At 38.6% G+C, this 22,774-nt stretch overlaps 5 protein-coding genes across 6 annotated transcripts; 3 read left to right on the top strand and 2 right to left on the bottom strand.

Annotated features, from left to right (window-relative positions):
• Positions 1-1,330: 1,330 nt before the first annotated feature.
• LOC103952942 lies at positions 1,331-3,593 on the bottom strand. Its single transcript, XM_048587586.1, has 2 exons — positions 2,184-3,593; positions 1,331-1,753 (listed from the first exon to the last, which is right to left on the bottom strand). Exons 1-2 carry the CDS (start codon positions 2,893-2,895, stop codon positions 1,704-1,706), a joined length of 762 nt encoding a protein of 253 aa, XP_048443543.1. The 5' UTR covers positions 2,896-3,593; the 3' UTR covers positions 1,331-1,703.
• Positions 3,594-7,187: 3,594 nt separating this feature from the next.
• On the top strand, positions 7,188-9,671 carry LOC103952944. Its single transcript, XM_048587509.1, has 5 exons — positions 7,188-7,597; positions 8,215-8,454; positions 8,546-8,632; positions 8,748-8,881; positions 9,496-9,671. The coding sequence occupies exons 1-5, from the start codon at positions 7,358-7,360 to the stop codon at positions 9,602-9,604; spliced, it is 810 nt and encodes a 269-aa protein (XP_048443466.1). The 5' UTR covers positions 7,188-7,357; the 3' UTR covers positions 9,605-9,671.
• Positions 9,672-11,162: 1,491 nt separating this feature from the next.
• LOC103952945 (probable serine/threonine-protein kinase WNK3) lies at positions 11,163-15,135 on the top strand. 2 transcript variants are annotated; one of them, XM_009364655.3, is made up of 8 exons: positions 11,163-11,602; positions 11,822-11,859; positions 12,036-12,263; positions 12,356-12,579; positions 12,687-12,844; positions 13,272-13,452; positions 13,528-13,662; positions 13,776-15,135. In XM_009364655.3, exons 1-8 carry the CDS (start codon positions 11,516-11,518, stop codon positions 14,615-14,617), a joined length of 1,893 nt encoding a protein of 630 aa, XP_009362930.2. In that variant the 5' UTR covers positions 11,163-11,515; the 3' UTR covers positions 14,618-15,135. The 2 variants fall into 2 exon arrangements, with proteins under 2 accessions (XP_009362930.2, XP_048443532.1); XM_048587575.1 differs by having other exon boundaries at positions 13,272-13,662.
• An 888-nt stretch (positions 15,136-16,023) lies between these two features.
• LOC103952946 (elongation factor Tu, chloroplastic) lies at positions 16,024-17,756 on the top strand. The gene has a single exon (XM_009364659.3). It carries the CDS (start codon positions 16,147-16,149, stop codon positions 17,608-17,610), a length of 1,464 nt encoding a protein of 487 aa, XP_009362934.2. The 5' UTR covers positions 16,024-16,146; the 3' UTR covers positions 17,611-17,756.
• Positions 17,757-18,251: 495 nt separating this feature from the next.
• On the bottom strand, positions 18,252-22,286 carry LOC103952947 (protein DEHYDRATION-INDUCED 19 homolog 5-like). The gene is made up of 5 exons (XM_009364660.3): positions 22,035-22,286; positions 20,398-20,540; positions 20,131-20,208; positions 19,813-20,027; positions 18,252-18,710 (listed from the first exon to the last, which is right to left on the bottom strand). Exons 1-5 carry the CDS (start codon positions 22,111-22,113, stop codon positions 18,599-18,601), a joined length of 627 nt encoding a protein of 208 aa, XP_009362935.2. The 5' UTR covers positions 22,114-22,286; the 3' UTR covers positions 18,252-18,598.
• Between the last annotated feature and the right edge of the window lie 488 nt (positions 22,287-22,774).

The following is a 22,774-nucleotide window of genomic DNA, read 5'->3' as shown; positions in this document are numbered from 1 at the left end:
TATTATTGATATGATTTATACCTGAGCACTTGCATTTCATTATGAGGTTCCGACATGGCATATTCTTGAGCATGATTGGCATATCTATATACATACGTATATATATTTATTTTCTGGGAAGTATACAGGTTTTACGGCGAGGGGTTAGAATGTATTTTACTAAATGGTTTTCGAAAAGCTTTGTTTTTTGCCCACTCACGCTTTTGTTTTGCGCCCCTCCAGGTTCTAGTTGTCTAGCAGGTTCGGTGGTTTCCCAGAGGGCTTTCCCGGCATTTCTGACAGACACTCACCAGCGTAGGGTCACCTTCGGGTGTACTGTTGTCGTATCACTTTTTTTTGGACTGCTGTAGGCTTATGCTCTGAACTTAGCGTCTCACTTACACTAGCACTTGTTTTTATTACTTTGTATGCTAGTTTTTAATTATTCGTAATTTTTATTACTATTTTATTAGCTTCCGCACGTGCACATGGTTACGTCACCTCCGCGTGGCGGCCAGCACGCCCTGATCTCAGTCGGGGTGTGTCATTCCAACATTGGACACATTTTATTATTATATGTACAAATAATAGGTAAACTCATATTGAATAAAATAATATTATTTTGTATGTAGGTACATTATTTTCCATGTATTTTGGGATTTACTTTATTTTGTAGTTAAATTATTTTGCATGTACTTTACATTTATTGGGCAAATTATTTTGCTTTTTTTGAGCAATCTAACATTTTAAATTTTGAAATCTAACATCTTTTTGGACTAAAAAAAAAAAAAACATTTTAACAGTTGAATGGTAGGTGCACTGAATCAAATAACATTTTTTTATAGGTAAGTTATTTTTCTTGAATTTTTACATATAGCATGCATGTTTTTTTTTTTTTTTTTTTTTGTTATGTGTGTGTGAAATAATTTACCTACATTTATATGTAAAATATAATTTAATTGACTAAACTATGCATGTGTTATTACATATATTAGTCAAGTTTTATTGTTATTATATATTAGGCAATGAATTTATTATTTTTTTTGTTTTTGTAAAATCATTCATTCTCCTTTACAATCTGTATAGAATTAATTGTGTACATCAAACATTCAGATAGGGGTATTTTAGGCATCAAAAATTTTAAAATGTGTAAAGTCAAACATAATTAATGAATTTACTAATGTGGAATCTAGTCAATTAGTTTTATTCAAGTAAAAAACTTATGTCGGGTTTCATGTGGAGAAAATTAAATTTTTAGGGCCAAAGTCATAGTTTTTTTAAATTAAAATACAAAAGAATCTCATACTTGAGCAAAAAACAATATGAAAAGCAAGGAAGGGAAAAAGGCAAATAAATAAAGTTATATATATTCATATAAAGAACTTTGGAAGACAACACATTCCCATATGCACATGCTGGTAGGAAAAATTTGCTCAATTATCAAAGATTAGATCAAGAAAGAGGAAAAAAATATAAGAGGTGGAAAGATGCCTCTCTAGATTGGCAAATTATTGAGCATGTATGTGTATTGTGTGATACAATCTGTCTTCCTCCAATCATGCCCATTTGTTCATCCCAGCTGTAACTAACCTCCAACCACCCTCCCTCTTGGGTCCCAAACCCTCGTTTTCCAATCCAATCTTCCAACTCACCATCCAATCTGCATCCTCACCATCCCATGATGTCCCCATTCCTTGATGTCCCATTTAATTTGCCACCCTAGCTCATTCTCTTCTGGTGGGGAAACAAGGTGGATATCTAAACCAATCACGTACTGTCACGTAAAAGAATTAATACATATAAACAATCATAGTGCGTGATTGACTTGAAATATTATCACGGATGTCATCCGATGATGATGATGATGATGATGATGATAGTCTACCAAAGGATAGATATAGTTTCTCATTCAACTTTCCAGGCATAAAGAAACAAGCAAAACTCAGATGAACCGGCAGAAGTTACATTATTAATCCCTTCTACTGACCCAGAACTAGTCTGAGATGACAATGGAGTTGATGCCAATGACGAAAATGGCGGCGAGGATGACGAGGTTCTCGACAATGGCGACAGAGATGTACTTGAAGCAGGCAAATTTGGCTTGAAAATAAACAATGCATGCCTTAATCCAGGACTAAAAAGCCAGTCATGGACATCCCAATAAACCTCAATTCTCAACTTGTTGATGTGAATGTACTCATTACCTCTAAACTTCCATTGAAGATGCTTCACATGAACCACCAAATGCCCATCAACCCTAATCTCCAACTCCGGCTCCACCCCATTTAGGGTACTTCCACTCCCAATGCTCCCGCTGCCGCCGCCGCCACCACCTCTGTTTTTGCATTCAATTGCAATTTCATGCGATCTGCCTCTCTCATAAAACTTAGCTTTTGTGGAAAACTTTTTCTTACCAAAAATGTGCTCCTTTTTGGAAACCAAAGTGGGATCAGTCAGGGCAGGTCTAAAACCTGTTTTTCTATAAGCATCTTTTTTGAGATCACCAAGAACCAAAACAACTTCCTCGTCACAAACAACCGCCACGTAGTACTCCGATTTCGGCTCCGTCCCGCCGTTGAATTTCGCCGCCTTGAGGTCCCAGTAGATTTCCACTGCTTTCTCATCAACCACAAAGCGCTTGGAGCCTTGCTTCCTCCAGAAGTACCACGGCTTGAGCTCAACTTTGCAGGTGTGCTGCTGGGTTTGATCTCCATCCGGGCCCTCCACGGACACCGACAGGCCGTGGAGGAGCAGGTTTTTGCACCATGTGATCGTGATCAAGCGGCTCTGACCGGCTATCTTGGCTCTGTACACTGACATGCACACACTGTGGCCTGACCTAGTCACAGCCGAAGCATCATCACTTAACTTCTCACCTGATGAGAAGCAAGCAGGAATGCCAATGTGGTCTTGCATTTTCTCGACCAGGACGGATTCAGGATTTGAAAATAGAGGACGCTGAACTTTTCACCGGGGATGGATCCAGGATTCTAAAAGTGAGTTGTGCTAAACCCTTATTAGCAGGGACGGATCCAGGATTTGAAACTGAGGCGTACTTAACGGACTTTCCGAAGCGGAAGGTTTCTCTACAGGACGAGAAACCGAGGAGTGGAAGATGAGGAACAAATTGGAGGAAGGAGAGTTGGGGGAAGAAGGGAATTTCTAAGATGGTGGGAGAGAGTGAGTGAGAGATCTTACTCACAAGATGTGTTGAATCACAGATGCTGCCAGAGGTGTGTTTGGCAGCACTGATTGGAATAAACAATTATTTCCAAACTGGCAGATAGACTGGCAGTGAGTGAGAGTGAGTGTAGAACTACCTTTTTTATTCTTTTCTTTTTCTTTTTTAAACTATTCAGTTGTCTGCACCAATGCTAACCTCTCTCTTACCTGGATTTCAATTTGTTTATTTTGTTAATATTTATTTTAAGTTTGTTACCGTTTTCTTTTTTAACATTGACAACTTTATTGAATCCGAGGTGGTTTTGCTTCTGCTGCACTTAAATTACATATTTCCATGCGTATTTAAAAGCAGCAATTGACCATTTGTCAAGAGATTAGGGTTCAGATTTCTACACAGAGTCAAAGAGCATGTTTGACAAATGATCTGTAGAGCGGGAGAGTCATAACGTTGCGCAGTGCTACTAGTTAACGTATTGTATGTGTGATGACATAAATGAAACGATAACAGCTTATGAAAAACGACTATACAAAGTTAAAGACCATCTCCAAAAGACATATTAAAATGTCAAAATCAACAATAACAATTAAAAAAAGACAGCTGTAATATTTTCCAACCGAGAAGCCAAATCGTATGTGGCATGACATGGAATAGCAGCTCTCCCTCTTGCTGTCAAATTTGACAGCAGTTTCAAATATTCTTTTAATTAATTTTTAAATGTTATTTTATTAATTTTTTTATCAGATCTGCAACTTTACTCTCTCACTTGAACCTAAGAAGCGTCGCTCGTCCTTCATCTTCCCTTTTCTCGGAACCAAACCCAGAAACTAACCTCACGATCTCAACCTAAAAACCTCCATTTCGCACCGTTGCTCAAACAAGAGCTCTCGAATCCTCGCTGCAATGCCTCGGCTACAATTCGAGGAAGATCGTCACTGACGGATTGCAATCCCTCGGCTACAATTCCTCCACCTGCAAATCGAAATGGGAAAAATCATTGTCTTTCCCTGTCGGTAATTTAAAATCCCACACTTTCTCAGCATCCAAACATATTTTATAAAAAATTGAAATTAAAAGGTTAAAAAACTTTTGGTTATGGCCTTTGGATTTCAGGTGAGTTCGAGTATATCGATGTGATGGTAGAGGGTGATAGGTTGTTGATGGCGAAGAGAAGCAGGTATACAAAGATTCTGAAAATAAAGAACAAAGATGATGGGAGAAGTTTAGAAAGAACACGTATAAAATAATAGTTTAATAAAATAAAAAGAAAAGAAAATAGTGTAATAAAATAATATTTAATTTGACATACTGGGTGGAGAGGAAAATTTTGAAAGATGTCAAAATACCACACAGGTTGTCAAATTCAAATTTTATATTTAAAATTTGACATCTTCTTTTGAGATGCTCTAAAGATGAAAGAGTTGGGTATTTGGTTTGCTTTCCAATATGGGTCTGTGGAGTTTTTAATTATTTGAATATGTGTTCATAAAGTTTGCATATGGGAGGTGCAACTTTTTTCAACTTGGGGAGGGGTAGCTGCTGCAGATCTGGTCCAGCTAGCTCCCTCCTTGCATTGCAGCCCTAAAGCTACCCACTAATGGTTGCTTAATAATGCTTGGATAATGTTCTCTTTCTTATAATTGTAGATAAAACGGAGTTTGAACGAAACATTTTTGGTACTGTTCATTTTAACGAAAATGACATTTTTACTCTAAAAGGTCACTCTTGATACTATTCACTTACAACACATTTTTATCATTTTGATTAAAACTCAAAATTTTCAAACCATTTTCATTAGTTTTCTTTAAATAAAATGGAAGAAACAAACACATAAGTTTTGTGGGGGCAAAGACTTTGTATGGTATGGTTCTCATTCACCTTGAGTTTCATGTGTCTTTTGCACACTCACACGGAACTCACCCTTAAAAAAGGATAGTGTTATTCATACACTCGTTTTTATCTTTCACACATTTTTGTTAATGTTTTACCATTGATCTTCGTCCATTCATTCGATCTGATGGTTGGAAATTGAGAAGGGTGTGAGAGAGGTAAAAATGAGTGTATATACTAGATAGCACTAACATTGAAAAATGATAAAAGTGGTCCATGAGTTTGTCTATCGTAAATCACTTTGGTTCTTCCATAAAAAATCTATCAATATCTTTGTCAAGTGGAGAAGAAGTTGGTTTGACAAAAATACCTTAAAAAGTTGGTCACGTGGTCATTCACGTGACAATTTAACGATGATATTGACAAATTTTTCACGGAATAATCAAAATGATTTACGGTGGACAAACTCAATAAACGCTTCTATCGATTTTCATTGTCATTGACCAAAACAAATAGTTATATCAATCTCATAGACTATTTTGGCTAAAAAACCATTAAAGAATCTTACCTATAATTGAGATGTGATTATAACGATATTTTAAGTCAATCAAAATATTATTAGATATTTTAATTTTTTCACATGACAGTACTAAATTCGCTTCAATTATCGCAACATTGATACTTTAGTTATAGCTATGTTCATGTCCTTAATGGGAAAGAAGAATAAGGAAATGAAATTCTTTATGGTAAAGCTTCATCAAATGGAACCCAACTGTCTTAAAGGAAAAGAAGGTGAAAAGTATCATCGTGTGGCGTTTTCCACAAAATAATTATTAGAGTTGGTTTACAACAACTATCATTTACTCTTTTCATCGAGGAAAAGTTCGAAGTAAAAAAAAAAAAGAAAATATTATACATTGGTGAATTATTTTTTCTATTTCGTAAGGACAAAATGGCTCGTAGTGATAAGATATTCAAAAGATAATCTCTGTGATAAATTTAGGATTTAAACCCTTGTGGTAAAAACTGTTAACAAAACTAACTCAAAAGTAAAATTTCCATCCACTAAATGCGACGATAAATACGTACTTTTGTGGAACCTCAAGCTTTCTTTTGTTCACGTTCTCTCTCCATCTCTGTTCTCTCTCTAATCTGTATCTCCTTTACCAAATACACTATCACAGATTCATATTTCTTTCTCCTTGTCTCCTTGTTCTGATTTTCTTTGTATATTATCACATTTGTTTGTCTGTTTTTGTTCTTGGGCGACCGGGTGTTAAGGCGGAGGCATTATTATGTTAGATATTGTGTCTTGTTAGCAACCGAATGGAGGCATTGTGTCTGTTATGATGGAAATGCAGATGGTTGAAGATGACAACCATGACTCAAATGAGCGCACTTGGGACAGAGAGAGGAAGGGTAACAGAAAGAAAGAGTGGTCGGTCATTTTATCTCTACATCTAACTGAGATTTGACAGAAATCTCACCTACGGTTAAATTTGCTAACAGTTTTCACCACGAGCGTCACGTGGATTATTTTTCAAATACCTTATCACCATGGAACCAATCCAATTTGACCCTTCGTAAAGAAGGAAAAGGAAATTACAAGGAGAAGAACGAAGTTGAAATATTACTGGCAAAGAATGAACCCAACCTATCTCGTGTAATTGAGAATATATTAGCAAACATCAACCCCCAAAAATGAGGGAATGAGCTATATATTCGTAAAATTAGTAAAGCTAGTTGGCTTTATTTAAAAAATAATTAGAATTAACATAATTTAGTTGTCATTCTTGACATATCTTGCGTGCACAAGAAATGAAAAAACGGATGAGTTACACGTTGAAACTAAGTATATCATACGATTCATACCTAAACAATCATGTTTTTTCTTTTCTGTTCAGTTCACAACTTCGTTTACCACAAACAAAAAGAAAGAAAAGAAACAAGAAACAAGGAGGGCATCTCATACCTGAACAACCAGATATCATTCTCGTTCTTCACTTTTCTCACACTTGCCTCATAAGACGAGATATTACAATTAACGTTTATAGGCCCAAAGTCCATTACTGGGCCACTCAGGTTGTTGATATAGGCCCGTTTCCTTGGTCCCAAATCGGAGCCCTAAATGCCTTCGAAGCCACTGAGGGCATTTTCGTCTATCTACCCGGCACATAAACCCCAATTCCCAAACGACCGCGGGTTTTGGGTACTGTCACTGGGATTGTTGTCACCGAGCAAGACCTGGAGCTGGGTAAGCCACCGATCATCCCTCCCCGCTTGGTTCCCTAGAAAACCCAATAGAAAATTGCATCCATTTTCTCAGAAACCAAACAGGAAACTTGATTGCAGACCCACATCGTAAAAATGCAATCTTTAAGTGCGAGCATCCGGTTGGTCCGAAGGCAAAGGGTCGACGGCTCAAAAATTGCTCATTTCAGATCGATTGGAGCTTACCAATTGAGCGGCGGTTCTGGGTATAGCTCGTTGGCGTCGGATAGTTTGGCCTCTGCCAAGAAATTGGGGGATTTATCGGGTTTTGGGCCTTCGAAAAGTTCCTTGTTTCAGTCAGTTTCCAAGTTTTCGTATCGATCTTCGGCCCCGTTCGTATGTTTTCGACTCGCTATGCGCTCTCTAATAGCATTTTAGCATGTTTTGTGAGCTATTTAATCTGAAGAATACATTTTGAACATTTTTATAGTTTTGAATTTTACTATGTATGTAATTGTGAATTTTAGGTTTTTGGAATTGAAAAGCCCAATTTTTTTAGTTTAATTGAGCGGTTTAGTTTAAATGTTGATACATTTACGAAAAGACGATTTCTTTGTCAAATTTGAGGTTTTTGATGCAATTGAAGCCTAGAAATTAATCTAGAGGCCAGCTTGCATTTTACGTTTCGTCTTGTGGATTGCCACTCCGGCAGTGTTCACCGTGGTCGTAAGTCATGACATTTTGTATAAATGGGGAATCGGGCGATTCTATTGATACTTACGAGATGTAAACCAGAAATGTGATAGAGAAGTAAGTAAAATATGTTCTTAAGAGATTTGGATTACGATAGAATTACTGTACAAATAGGAAACCGGAAGACGGGCCATCAACACTAGATGACATGTCATTAACACATTTTTTGTTTTATGGTGTATAATTCATTTGGAGAGCAATATTTTGTCTTTCTTTCCAAATGTAGCGTTTTTCTGATGCTTGTAGTGTTATTCTACCAGACAACAATGAGCTCTCAAACTGCGGCCCCAACTTCTTCCTGTAATTCCAACTTATTCAAGAGTGCTCAACTAAGCTTTTTTCGATGTGCGGCAGTTTCACCTCCTTTCCCGAGAAGGTGCATTGCAACAGGGGGAAATTCTGTTCAGTCGGCTACTCAAGATTCAGGAATGTCCGTCTCTGATGTAGCTCCTCGCATCAAATTCAAGAGGCTTGATAAAACTGCCCACCACATAATGCAGGCATGTGTGTATCGGTTTGTATTCGTGACAATACATAACACCTTTTCTGTTCCTGTTGTTATATTTATATTAGTTGATTTATATGTCACAGATTCTAGATAAGGAAGCTTTAGAGGAAGTGAAGGTGCAGAGAGAAATACCAGATGTTAGGCCTGGTTATATGGTGCAACTCAGAGTGGTATGATGTGTTCTTTTCGGAAAAAATGGTGTTATAATGCTCCTTATGCTGTGGAGGGAGTTCCTCATGAGATTGAGTCCATATTTTTTCTCATCGCTTTTCCGTATGTGAACAGGAAGTACCCGACAACAAGCGACGTGTTTCAGTCGTGAAAGGTGTTGTGATTGCTAGACGTAATGCTGGTCTAAACACTACAATTAGAATCAGGAGGCAAGTGGCTGGAGTCGGGGTTGAATCTCTCTTCCCATTGTAAGCAATTCTGATGTTTATTTTCCTTTACTATTGATGGCTCTAGTCGTCTTTGACTCCCTGCTTTAAGTTGGAAGGTGAACATGTGATTTCTTAGCTGGATGTCCTGGAAGCGGGTGTATTGAAATGTTGCCATACTGAGTTATCTCAACTCTGATTATACGAGTCTTAGATGCTTGCACAGCATTATCGATACAATTTTCATTGAAAAATAGTTATTTGTAGATTTTGTGGTAACATGTTTATTAAAGTGGAGTCTAAGGAATAAGGAGGTACTGAATTTTATTAGTCAAAATTCTGTACTCTGAAAACAAGGAAACTAATCATGCTCAATAAACATTGCTTATTAAAGCTCTGGGTTCGTGACCGTGAACTGATTAACTTCAACGCAAGTTTAGGTTTTTAGTTTTTTCCACAAATTACTATTTGAGGTGAAACAGACGATTAACTTGGGGTTGGGGCTAGCGCTTCAAACAAAAGTTTATTTCTATTGATATCTGATAATTTCATCTGGAGTTCTCATGTGTGTGGGATTTTATCATTCGTTTCACATAAGTAGATAATATGCTGTCAGTCTCTACAAAATGACCGACAAAGTGGATGATGTTTGGCAGGTATTCGCCGAACATAAAGGAAATTAAGGTGCTGGACAAGAAGAAAGTGCGGAGGGCCAAGCTGTACTATGTCAGGGACAAAATCAATGCATTCAAGAAGCAATCGTAGCTAATGGGATCAAAAGGATGTTGCCTGACAAAGATCGTGTCCCATGTATGACTTAGGTCAGAAATCCAGCAAAAGTTTTGGTGATTTCTTTTCCTCATTCTTTTTCTCTTTTGAACGCATGAGTAGTCTGTGAATCTTCATCAAGTCTTTGAGAATCTGCGATGCCTGGTAGAAATGTGCGAGTTCAATTGAAAGCCGGGGAAGTTACCAGAATTGCTTACTTTCGATGTTAGAACTGTGTGTACTCAGGTTGATGAATGTTATGAAGTTGTTGGCATAAATGTGATTGTTTGTTACACAAGTAGGACTATTTTCTTCAGTATATTCCTTATTTGGCTAAAATTAAATTTGGGTTTGCATGCCAGAAGTCTGGCCGAAGAAGATAAAAGTGGGAGAAATGTAGTATTATTTCACCTTGGTTATCTTCATCTGTAGTTTCTGCTCCATTGGCCACCTCTTATGTTACTACCGAGAAATTTTTAAGTGTGATTGTTGTCAATTTGTCTCGTAATGTTACCAATTCGCGTGTTGTAATATTGTACTATAGAATTTGTAACACAACATGGTGATGTGACGATCACATTAAGAATATCTCGTTGCTGATATCGATATTTTGATCGTCAACATTTGAATTTTGAATGCTTGAATTGAATTTGGCTGTGAATTTCAGCGAGGTCACCATCAGCATTTGTGTGCCGGTTCGTATCTCTGCTACATTTATGAAACAGAAAGAAAAAGGTTACTGGGGAAAAGATTTTTAAGAAGAATTATTTTAAAAATTAGCATGACGATGATGATTAATGAGATTACGACTAATTAACTTCACGTTACCTATTTTGTATTAAAAATTCAAAAGCCCACTAACCTTATAGGAATGGTAGGTCCCTTTTTAGGTATTTGTTGATGATTAATGAGATTACGACTAATTAACGTCACATTATAAATGGGCTCTTTCTTTTCCTAACATGTCTTTTTCAAAGCACTTTCAATTGATTGGTTAGTCTTATAAAGAGTAGTACCAAAGTGATCAAACTAATTAATTAAACCTCTTCGGGGTGACTTAATGATTGATGACGAACTTCAGGTTCGTATTTCACATAATACGTATTGAGTTTGATTCTTTGCGTTAGAGAATCGCATGATGGTGGCAAGTGGGAGGCTAAAATGCCTCTTTGAGTATTAAGGTGTCAGATTATTATTATTATTAAGAGAGAGAAGTTCAAAACTATTGGAATAATTTTTTGGAGAGGGAAGATTTTCGAACTTGAGGCTCATGAGTGGAAACATAAGTCCACTAAGATATTAAAGCACATGTAACTGTCAGTTTCTAAACACAAGTATATAAAATATACGTAACCTCCAAAAACTAAACAGTTAGCAAGTTAATACGACACTAAATATTTGATAACCTCAAATTAATATTTAATCAGGAGGGCATACTTGTAAAAAATTTCAACCGTTGGATGGCTCCACACTGCACGTAAAGAATAAACGTGGGAAAGATCCGAAGATCCGGCACATAGCAATTTAAGGTGCGAAGGTAAACTGAAGAAAACGCGCGTAGCAGATTACTCCCCCATGCCCTCCACAAACCGGCAAACCCAACCTTTCCGAAAATCAAATCAAAATCTCAGTTAATTCATCTTCTGATTTGCTCTGCGTTTCCCTGCCAAATCCAACGGCTTCGCTTTCACGTTTCAATCTCTCTCTCTCTTTCTCCCTCCTTCTTTCATTTTCTCACACCTCCGCAAACGCACGCTCCTTCGCCTTCTTCTCCACCTTCATACTCCAGCACCTCCGACTTCCGGTTCCCTAATACGGTGCGTATTGGGATTTGATTTCGGCGCTAACAGCGGGCGGAATTGACGTTCGGGCACGATTTGATTGGAAAATACGAACGAGTTGTCGAGAATGCCACAGGATTTGTCGTCGGAGCAAGACACCGACGATGCTGATACCGAGTTCGTTGAGGTTGATCCCACTGGTCGATACGGTCGGGTCAGTAGTCGTTACTTTTTTCGCTCTCTTTTTTTTTTTCCTTTAATTTCCATTTTTTCCTGGTTTTTTTAATTATTTGTTGATTTGATTTAGCTGGTTTACTCTTGAAATGTTTGGAAATTAATTACTCAATGCTTTAAAGTCTTAATCTTTTATCAATAAAGTTGTGATTTTGACTGATTTGTGTTGAATTCTCTTTTGTTTTTGGTGATTTTGCAGTATAAAGAGGTTCTAGGAAAAGGGGCTTTCAAGAAAGTGTATCCTTTTGCTCTCATTTGTTTATTTACCAATTCTTTTTCGAATTTTAATTTTTGGGTTTTTTAGTTGGATTCAAATGCTGTGTGAATTTGAACCATTTTAATTTGATATCATATTGAGGCCGAATTGTGTTGTGGATCAATTTTTGTGTGGCCTTGATCGGTATGGAACTTAGATATCGAGCATTTGATGAATTGGAAGGTTTAGAAGTAGCTTGGAATCAGGTTAAGGTGGCGGATCTATTGCGCAACTCTGAAGATTTAGGGCGGCTTTATTCGGAAGTTCATTTGCTTAAGACTTTAAAGCACAAGAACATAATTAAGTTTTACAATTCGTGGGTCGATGCCAAGCATGAGAACATCAACATTATTACAGAGATTTTCACCTCGGGAACTTTACGACAGTGAGTTTTTAGTGATTTATTGTCGTCTTACATTTGATGTCTGTGATTCCTTTATGCTTTTATTCAGTGTTTCAGTGTCCATTATCGTGTAGGTACCGGAGAAAGCATAAGCATGTTGATTTGAGGGCGTTGAAGAAATGGTCTAGGCAGATCTTAGAAGGCCTTTGGTATCTTCATAATCATGATCCCCCAGTCATCCATCGAGATTTGAAGTGTGACAACATTTTTGTCAATGGGAACCAAGGTGAGGTCAAAATTGGTGACTTAGGACTCGCTGCTATTCTTCGCCAGGCTCGTTCAGCTCACAGTGTTATTGGTGAGGACTAAAAATATAATCAGTTATCTATATTTTCCTTCCGCAATAATATTAGTGCAGAATCTTTCTGTATCAGAGCCGGCAATGTAAGTGTTTTATCACCTTAGGTACCCCGGAGTTTATGGCGCCAGAGCTTTACGAAGAGGAATACAACGAGCTTGTAGACATTTATGCCTTTGGCATGTGCTTGTTAGAGTTGGTGACCTTTGAGTATCCATATGTTGAATGTTCCAATGCAGCTCAAATATTCAAGAAAGTGACATCAGTAAGGGCTTCATGACCTTTTGTGTTTTCACTGTCATAGTTGAGAAGAATTTCCTGTCCTTGAATGTTACATCATTTAAAAGTGTGAACTTGAACGGTCACTGGATCTGTCAGACTCTCAACTTTTTTAGATAATTTCATTTTTCCAGATACATTGCATTTCTTTTAATTGTTGTTAATGGTTCATCTAAGTGGATTGTGATGCATGACTCAGTTGTTTAGCTTGTTTCATTAGAGCAACTTTGGATCCTTTCCCACCAATACAAAGGTTAATACTTGAATTCTAGGCATAATGGCACAAAAATCTCCTGTGGTGAATGATTATTTTACATTCTAACATGGTCCTTGCATCAGCTCTAACATGGTTCTTAACTTCTTATATCACTTCGGACGTGGTCCTTATATCGGATCTTTTTCTGTTGTGGTAGGGAGTAAAGCCAGCATCGTTGGCAAAAGTGACAGATCCTGGAGTTAAAGCATTCATAGAAAAATGCATTGTGAAAGTTTCAGAACGCTTGCCTGCAAAAGAACTTCTGATGGATCCTTTTCTCCAATCAGATGCTAATCGTGAAAGTATATCTCGCTCTCTACGACCCACTCATTATTCAGGTAAAGTGAGTTGTTTATCTAGTGCTCAAAGGCTTTTTGTGTTATTCTCCTCACATTGTGACATGCTAGATGCAGAAGGCAGTTCTGATCAGATTGATATTGAAACAAAGGATATGGACCCTTCTCATGAGACAAGCCGAGACTTCAGTGTCCAAGGTCAGAGGAAAGATGACACGATGTTTCTGAAATTACGAATAGCAGATTCTACAGGTAACCTTTTCTTTCTTTTCCACTTTTCTATTTTATTTACTTTTCTGTCAAAGAAGTTTGTTTTTATGCCAGCTCCCGCTCTTAAAACTGAGAAAGTTTCCACCTGGGCCCAGGTCATTTTCGAAATATTCACTTTCCATTTGACATTGGGGAAGACACTGCAATTGCTGTTGCTAGTGAAATGGTTCAAGAGTTAGACCTGACAGATCAAGATGTTTCAACACTTGCTGAAATAATTGACTCCGAAATCCATTCCCACATTCCAGATTGGCCACACGTAGAAGATTCTGGAGACCATATTGATGGTGAGGCCTCAACTCCTTATAGCCATGCTTCTGAGTCTAAGGAGGACGCTTCTCCCGTAATACACGAGGCCCTTCTTTCTAGTAATCTTGCGTTAGAAATATTGCCTTCAGGCCGCAAGTACTGGTGTGACTCACCCAAGGAAGGTGGTGGAAATTCTCCAGCTAAGTATTTCTTTTCTAATTTGAATTCTCCAGCGGCTTCAGTCACTGCAGGAGGTACCGAAGGAAATGAGAACTCTGCTGGTAGCAGCCCTAGGGAGGAAGATGATGCAAATGGTGCTGGCGCCTCAGATTCACCAAATGGTGGTGTTGAGGAAGATGAGAGATCTCCTGGTAGCCCTAGAGAGGAAAATGATCCAAATGGTGCTGGAGCCTCTGATCCACTGAGTGGTGATAGTCATAATGCAGCTACTGATCCACATCTTATTAATGGCGTTCTTCCATTTGAATCGGAAGTAAAGATCATTGCCGAGAAACTCAAGAATCTATTGGTGGAACAGAAAAAGGAGTTAGACGAGCTCAAACAGAAACATGAATTAGCAATATCAGAACTATTGAAAGAACTGCCCCCAGTTTTCCGTCGAAAGGTTTTAGATATATGTAAGATGAGATTTCCCGACTACAAAATGCAGCTTGAGGCAGACTGCTAAACCAAGCAATTTGCAGATTCAGCTCCTCGTATCTGTTTCACGTCTCCACTTCCAATGCTGGGATATATAGATTGTTTATTCAATTTTCCAGTGACAGAAATAGAAATCGCAGAGATATTCTGTACTTCGGTGAAGTGGGGGAGCATGAGCTAGTCGCGGTATCTGGTGCTGCTGGATGGACATTGAGAGATTTGTAATATAGATCCAGCAAGTCATAGCCTGGAGGACAATCAAGCTTGTCATCCAGATCAGCTTTTAGAGCGGCCCCTGAAGCCCTACAGATTCTGGCACTTGAACTCCCGCGAGGTAACACACATCACGTGGAGTATACACCTGTACAGATAAATTCTTTTACGCTTTTTTTTCCTTCAGTTATACCTCAAATCAGTGAGTTGAGCAAATGTGAAAATTATCTTGGTTTTTGGGTTACTTGTTTGTCAAGTTATTGTTGTGGGATGCTTTGCCCTTGTGTTATTTGTTGAACTGCATAATAATTACAACGTGAAAATTGAAATTTATTAGTGGCCCTAGTGTTTTTTCTGGATTCCAAAACATTTCACCAATCAAAATATGAGGTTGGTGGTCGTGGCACGTTTGCCATGGTAGATTGTGACTCCACAATCCCCATAATTCCATTTGATTTGCTTCAAAAAGTTAAGGTATTTGAAACAATTACGTGGCACAAAGGGAGTCTGTCTTTTAGGGTTGCCATCCCACATGGACACAAATCACCATCTATCAGTCCATTTCATGTACTTTGTAGCCACAAATAAATTTTGAGAGCCCCCATTGGCATTATTTTGAAGGATTTGTATCCCATCTGGATTCAAATTGTAAGGATCTTTATATCTTAGCCGTTTATTATATATCGTACTGTCAGAAATTATTTTGAAAATAACTTAATATGATGGTTGGTGTGTTGCCAAATCAAACTATTTTCAAAATAACTTAAAAAGTGTAAGTTTTGAATTTACCAAAAAAAAAAAAAAATCAACACACACCTTTTTTTAACTTCATACATTTTGTTAATTTTTATTTGATTTATTCAATTTAATGACTAAAAATAAAAAACGGTTTGAGAAGCTAACTGTATGTGAAATTCATACCTCACTACCGAAAATTCGGTGTATTTCGGATATGAATGGATATTGAAGTTCCGAATTTCGTTGCAATGGAATGGAATAAATTGAACCGGAATTGAAATAGAAACCCTTAAAATGCAATTAGAGCGGGTTTTATTTTCACACGTGTGAGGATATAACCCTAGTTGCACAAAAACCCCAAACTCCTATCAGTAAGACTAACTCCCTCCAAAACTCAGGCAGAGAAATGGATAGACCCCCATATGAGGTCCTCCATTGTCTTCCCAAAACAAGATAACACTATCCCTCTCTCGCTCTCCCTCCTCCTCCTCCTCCTCCTCCTTCACATTATCCCCAAAAACCCCCCAAATCCGAGCCCCTATCTTCTTCCTCCTCCGTCCCTCTCTCTCTCCTCCCACTTTCTCTCTCTAAAGACTTAGTCTTTCCATGGCAATCTCCACACTAGCAGCTACAGCTGCAACCTCAGCTTCCTCAAAGCTCACATACCCATATGCCTCCCCAGCCTCCCCTTCCCCCACAACCCCTTCTTTCTCCATTAGACCTTCTTCCAAGCTAACCCACCTCTCCTCCTCCTTCCTAAACCCCTCCACCATCCTCCACCTCACACCCTCCACCGCCACCCCCCACCACCACCACCAACGCCGCAACTTCACAGTCAAAGCCGCCAGAGGCAAGTTCGAGCGCAAAAAGCCCCATGTCAACATCGGCACAATCGGCCACGTCGACCACGGCAAAACCACCCTCACCGCCGCACTCACCATGGCCTTGGCCTCCATCGGCAACAGCGTCTCCAAGAAGTACGACGAAATCGACGCCGCCCCGGAAGAGCGCGCCCGTGGAATCACCATCAACACCGCCACCGTCGAGTACGAGACCGAGAACCGCCACTACGCCCACGTCGACTGCCCCGGCCACGCCGATTACGTCAAGAACATGATTACCGGCGCTGCCCAGATGGACGGTGCCATTCTCGTCGTCTCCGGCGCCGACGGCCCAATGCCGCAGACCAAAGAACACATCTTGCTGGCGAAGCAGGTGGGTGTGCCGAACATGGTGGTGTTCTTGAACAAGCAGGACCAGGTGGACGACGAGGAGCTCCTGCAGCTCGTCGAATTGGAGGTGAGAGAGTTGCTTTCTTCCTATGAATTTCCTGGTGATGATGTGCCTATTATTTCTGGATCTGCATTGCTTGCACTAGAAGCTCTAATGGCGAATCCCACCATTTCGCGAGGCGAAAATCAATGGGTTGATAAGATTTATGAACTTATGGACGCTGTTGATGATTACATTCCGATTCCTCAGCGGCAGACTGAGCTGCCGTTTCTGATGGCAATCGAAGACGTGTTTTCAATCACTGGCCGTGGCACTGTCGCCACTGGCCGTGTCGAGAGAGGGAAAGTTAAGGTCGGAGACACTGTCGACATTGTTGGCTTGAAGGATACTAGGAACACAACTGTCACCGGTGTCGAAATGTTTCAGAAAATTCTTGATGATGCCATGGCTGGTGACAATGTGGGGTTGTTGCTTAGGGGTATTCAGAAGATTGACATCCAGAGAGGGATGGTTTTGGCCAAACCCGGGACTATTACCCCGCATACCAAATTCGAGGCCATTGTGTATGTGTTGAAGAAGGAAGAGGGGGGGAGGCATTCGCCATTCTTTTCGGGTTACAGGCCACAGTTTTACATGAGGACTACTGATGTCACCGGGAAGGTGACTTCGATTATGAACGACAAGGATGAGGAGTCGAAGATGGTGATGCCTGGCGATCGCGTTAAGATTGTTGTCGAGCTGATTGTTCCGGTGGCGTGTGAGCAGGGGATGAGGTTTGCTATCAGAGAAGGAGGGAAGACTGTTGGAGCTGGTGTTATTCAATCCATTATCGAGTGATAGAAAATAGAAATTATGTGGTGGTCTCAACTTGTTTTTGCAATTTGGTGTCAAACTTGAACTCTCTTAGCTTCAATTTTATCTAGCTTTTGACATTTTGAAGCAATTTCCACAACCAAATGTTATATATTTTGTAGGTTTCATCATCCCAATTTGCTCTGCTTTTTTTTTTAATTATTTTTTATTTTTTATGATTCATTTGTGAGTTTGATTCTTAACTTGGTCATGTGAGATATATTTCCGGTTGTATGGCAGAACGAGAGAGGTTTTACGCCGGATTCTTAACCTAGTTATTGAGATCGAGAGAGGCGGATATACTCCCGGTTGTATGGCAAAATGAGTAAGATTTCACTTCGGATTCTTAACTTCGTTAAGTGAGATCGAGAGAGGCGGATACACTCCCGGCTGTATGGCAATAAGCAAAAACTTTGCACTCCCAAGTCCATGTTCAATTTGAAACACCATCGACTCAAAAAGTTTCTGTTTTTTACTCTAAAATAGCTTAATCAAATTATGACTCGAGTTAATTACAAAATACTTGAGTCCTAACTAGTCAAGATAAAAATTTCTCACCGATTTGCCATGCCGCCGGTGTGTGAGCTTCGAACAGAATGGCCGCGAGATTGCCCGAACATTAGGCGGGCGTAAATTTGGTACTCGTATATAGATTAGTATTAGATAATACGTTCACTAAACATGCCGTACTCTGCAAATTATAGAAAGTCTGCCTTTGAAACAAGCTGTTTATATATAAATAGACATTTAACGACAGATTGTATACGAGGTTGTATACATATTGCCTTGCTGCAGACAAATATTGTCCATCTCAAAGACAACTTCTCTCTAACTTACTTACCTAATATAGAAACTATCTTACTTCCTAAAACCTTGCTCCACTGTGTATGCTGAGAGTGCCTGATGATACACCGTCCTTGGCGACTAAGATCAGTCTTCGGCTTCCTCCAGAAAGCTTTGTATTCCGATGGGTTCATATGTCCAAGAATATGGTTGATGCAATCAGCCCTTGCACGAATGCTGCCCTCTGCCTTCTCTCTTCTTTATCCTTTTCACAAGCTTCATCTGGGGGAGATGGATCGGCGCTGCACAGACAAAATGCATCAGTAACGGCGCATCAACAGCATCACCAGGATATATTATTCGACAAGATTAGTTACTGAAGCCAGTAGAACTTGCAGCTCAGTCATGTCAGCCAGGACCCTGGCTAACAAAGCAAAAGAAGGGCAATACTACTCGTAAAGGGAACAAATTACTATAAATTGATGGTTCATCACATTTTTGGTTCAACCGAAGGAGCATTAATAAAGTAGTGCATTGACTCGCTTAACGACAAATATCGAGATAAAATGAAGTGAAAAAAATGAAACAATTTAATACTCCATCCTGTTGGAACAGACAGCACGGTTCATACTGGATGACGCAACAGTTAAAGAGATAACGACAGTTTTTGCATGACAAAAGTCACAAGATAAACCTATGCAAATAACGAACGGGTTTCCTGTTTCCTATTTTTCTTCATCTATCCCGCAGAACACTCCCTAACTGCCGTAATGGCATTTTAATTGCCCTTCACTTTTAGTTAAAAGGAGGAGTTGGTTGGAAGAGAAGATAGCATAACATTTCAAAAGTACTGAGCCCAGGTAACATAAAAATGTACTATCCATAATCCGCAACAGTCAATCAACTAATTAAATATTCGCAGTTAAGGGCATCAACCAAACATAGAATGATAGCAAACTAATCAGAAAAAGATTCAATACCAATAACCAAACAGAGTTAAATGATGTTCACGGGTCACTAGGAAAGTAAAAGACTCAATAAGAGGTTACGAGACAAATGAAGGCAACTAGAGAAATGAGATAACCATATATCCACGATAGAACTTAGATCTAACAGAAATAACAATTTAATGGGTTCACAAAATTTAATATCTTCAAGAATTTGAAACTGCCGATGAAAAGCAGATTTAGCTGCAATTAAGACTTTCATAGATACCAAACAGTTATTAGGGTTAGTAATATGTATGCATTTGCAAAGACCCATTTACAATTATATCATCAGTTCATAACATGGTGCATGTTAAAATAAAAGATTTCTCAAGTTTGCAATCCCTATTAATCTCACGCTCAAACAATCACTAATATGGTATAGTTATACTTTCATAAAACAGCAAAAGGAATTTACCTTTTCATGCCGGAAGTGATAGGGGAATCCATATCCGAACAAACATCTTCGGGAATACCTGTAGGGTCTGAAAATGATATATTGCAGATAAATGGTGAGAGGAGAGGATCAGGTGCAGTTTCCTGTGCATATGTCCTTCCATGTTTAAGCATTGCCTTCCCCAGCATTGCTGAACTACCAGTCCACAAACCGGATTTTTGAGATTTTCTCCTGTGCTGAAAGCACACAGATGAATCCTTTAAGGTTCCGACAATGATCAACAGAGCTATCGGCTAAATTCACTATTACGAAGCCTTGATCCAATATAGGTAATAATACCTTGAAGGAGCTTCCATGGTGCACCATAAAATGTCCAATTACATCTTTCCCCAGATTCGCAGCACACAAAGGACAAACCTGGAATAGCAGAATTAAAGCAGCCATCAGGTTCAAATTCTAGCTGAAACATCTATCAATTTCAAGCAGCATCTTTTTTGTAATCAATATATCAACGTTCTTCATTGGATAGTTCAGTAATGACTCAAGAATCCATTTTTGATAACACTAAATCTCCTTTTTAATCACACACGAAAGAAATGCACTTACTGCATTTTTAAAGTCAAAGCAGTGTTCTTCCTCCAAGTGGCTGCAAAGCACTGGGACTTCAATATCCACATAACAGAAGGGGCATGGAAAACACGATTTTGTGTCGTCATCTCCTTCAGAATCTTCCAAACCCATATGATTATCTGTTTAATATAGAAGATCGAAGATCGATCAATAGGTGTATAAATCACACATGGTATCTATATATGTACACGTGTATATGTGCCCACATGTGGATTTAGCAAAACAAGTCAAAAGCTTCGAGAAAGTTGATCTCAGTATTTAAAAGAAAGTACTTGTTGTTTCAATTACATCAACATCCCCAACATTCAACCATTTAAACTACGAGATCAAACACATGCAGACAAGCGCACATGCACACAATTCACACGGACACGTAAATAACTATATTAGAATGATAGAACCTAACACGCAGCTATTACTCCGGCCCCAAGAAACTACTAAAGTGGAACACTTCGCCTCGCATTAGGTGATCAAGTATGGGATATTCATGTAACAAACACCACCTGATTCTTATCGAGAAGACAATAAACAGAGAGCCTAAAAAAATATGAAGGCATCTTCTTATCTATACACTGCATAAGCTACAAATGAATTAACCAGTCTCAACAACCACCCTAAAGCAGATTTTTCATCTTTCTCGATATGTTTTTCAATCTCAATCGAGCCCTAAATTTCTCACCTTCACGAATAACACTAGAAGCATCATTCTCAGATTTTCCTTCACCCAAAGCCTCAGACAAAAGGCTTTCTGCTTCCTTCAATATCTGCTCTTTCAGTCTCTCCAGATCTTCCCAAGAACGCTAAAGTTTTGATTTTTCTACATTCCCCTCTCCGAAATTTTCATGACCATTATATTCTTCATCTTCACTGTAATTTTCTACGTCTTCTTGAACCCCCGTCTAATTTTTCATGCTGATAAATCCCCTCAATCTTTTTGTGATGTTGATTAACCTCCCATTATAATCTCTCCACCCTAATTAATCAAAGTAACTTCTTGATCTCCATGTGGTCTATACCAAACCCTAAATTCTATAAGAAATTCAGGGATATAAATAATCACACAAATAGAAAACCTTAAATCTCTAATGAAATATTACAAACTGGGAAAGCTTTTATGAACAAATCAAGAAAACTTCATAAAATTACCTAATCTAGCATCATATAAGATATGGAAAATCTCAGATTTTCCGGACCTTTTATTTTATTAACTGTGATATTTTCCCATATTCCCCACAAGATAAACACCCCATACATTTCAGGATAAAACATTATTCGCTTGAAAATTCAAGCAAAAATAGTTCATTTAAAACAGGGTTTAACAAAACAATTAGTTAAAAAAACAATGTGCCAATTTCTCTCTTAAATCCAACCAAAGTTCTCAACTTTAATTGCAACCCAGTTCTTGAAATCTCACATACAAGCCATTGCTTTACTCAAACATCAAAAAGAAGAACCTCAATTGGTGCAAGTTTTGTTAAATTCAAGGACCTCAATAAACGGATTTTTAGTTCAGCGACCAAATCTAAATTACGGTGAAAGTTAAAAAGACCAATTCTAAATTTTACTTGACACAAAATGTCGAAGTAAAAAATAAATTCAGAAAACTGAAGTACCATAGTGAAGCCTTGCAGCATGAGCAGCAGAGAGGCTCTTAGCTGCATGAACCCTGCAAGCCCACAAGTCAACGTCCATGGTGGTGGTTCAACTCTCCGGCGACCCAAGTCAGCTTTTCCCGGCGAGAACCGGTGGAACCGCGCCTTTGGCAAATGGGTTGGGACCAAAAGGCTTAAAGTTTCAAGCTTTGAGAGAGATTTTGGGGTGTGGGTGTGGTGATGTTTTGCTTACTCACTCGCCTCTCATAGATTGCTCCGACACTGAAAGCTTTCTCTACACACAAAAGATAGTTGATGGATATCTGACACGTGGCATTTTATTTATTTATTACACCGCTTGCTTTTTTATTTTCTTGAGTTAAATAATTGTACGTTTAATTGCAGTTCTGCTTGTTAATTGTCAATCTTTTTGTCAAAGTGCAGAGAAAACCATGGTTTTAATCTATTTATTTATTTATTTATTTGAATATTATATTTGCTTTCTGCTGCATTTGACATGTATTAAAGCAGGATTAGTCTAATTAGATGATTAATGAGATTGTTTAATGACTCGTGTGAAACAACCTTTCTGCACATCACATGGAAGCTTTTGGCAGGTCTTGAAAGATGCCACTGATGCTGATGTTGAGGGATTTGGATCCTCTCCTGAGCCCAAGGAGAGGGTCCTTCTGACCAAAAGACTTGAGTCGTTTGATGAAAATCTAACGGTTATAATTATTATAATTTTAAAGGGATTTCCT

Source organism: the organism of the source record quoted next, unplaced genomic scaffold (genome assembly GCF_019419815.1).
Source record: "Pyrus x bretschneideri cultivar Hongxiangsu unplaced genomic scaffold, Pyrus_bretschneideri_v1 Contig27, whole genome shotgun sequence".
NCBI lineage: Eukaryota > Viridiplantae > Streptophyta > Magnoliopsida > Rosales > Rosaceae > Pyrus > Pyrus x bretschneideri.
The sequence above is the reverse complement of the archived record's forward strand: the minus strand, read 5'-3'. Positions and strand labels throughout refer to the sequence as shown.

Coding starts and splice junctions, on each gene's coding strand:
- LOC103952942 (XM_048587586.1), bottom strand. CDS start 2,895: ATGCAAGACCACATTGGCATTCCTGCTTGCTTCTCATCAGGTGAGAAG. Junction 1,754..2,183: donor TCTTCAATGGAAGTTTAGAG/GTAATGAGTACA, acceptor TTTACGTGACAG/TACGTGATTGGTTTAGATAT.
- LOC103952944 (XM_048587509.1), top strand. CDS start 7,358: ATGCAATCTTTAAGTGCGAGCATCCGGTTGGTCCGAAGGCAAAGGGTC. Junction 8,455..8,545: donor CTGCCCACCACATAATGCAG/GCATGTGTGTAT, acceptor TATATGTCACAG/ATTCTAGATAAGGAAGCTTT. Junction 8,882..9,495: donor GTTGAATCTCTCTTCCCATT/GTAAGCAATTCT, acceptor GATGTTTGGCAG/GTATTCGCCGAACATAAAGG.
- LOC103952945 (XM_048587575.1), top strand. CDS start 11,516: ATGCCACAGGATTTGTCGTCGGAGCAAGACACCGACGATGCTGATACC. Junction 12,580..12,686: donor TTCAGCTCACAGTGTTATTG/GTGAGGACTAAA, acceptor TTATCACCTTAG/GTACCCCGGAGTTTATGGCG. Junction 12,845..13,271: donor TATTCAAGAAAGTGACATCA/GTAAGGGCTTCA, acceptor CTGTTGTGGTAG/GGAGTAAAGCCAGCATCGTT.
- LOC103952946 (XM_009364659.3), top strand. CDS start 16,147: ATGGCAATCTCCACACTAGCAGCTACAGCTGCAACCTCAGCTTCCTCA.
- LOC103952947 (XM_009364660.3), bottom strand. CDS start 22,113: ATGGACGTTGACTTGTGGGCTTGCAGGGTTCATGCAGCTAAGAGCCTC. Junction 20,541..22,034: donor TGCTGCAAGGCTTCACTATG/GTACTTCAGTTT, acceptor TATATTAAACAG/ATAATCATATGGGTTTGGAA. Junction 18,711..19,812: donor ATCACTTCCGGCATGAAAAG/GTAAATTCCTTT, acceptor TTGTCTGTGCAG/CGCCGATCCATCTCCCCCAG.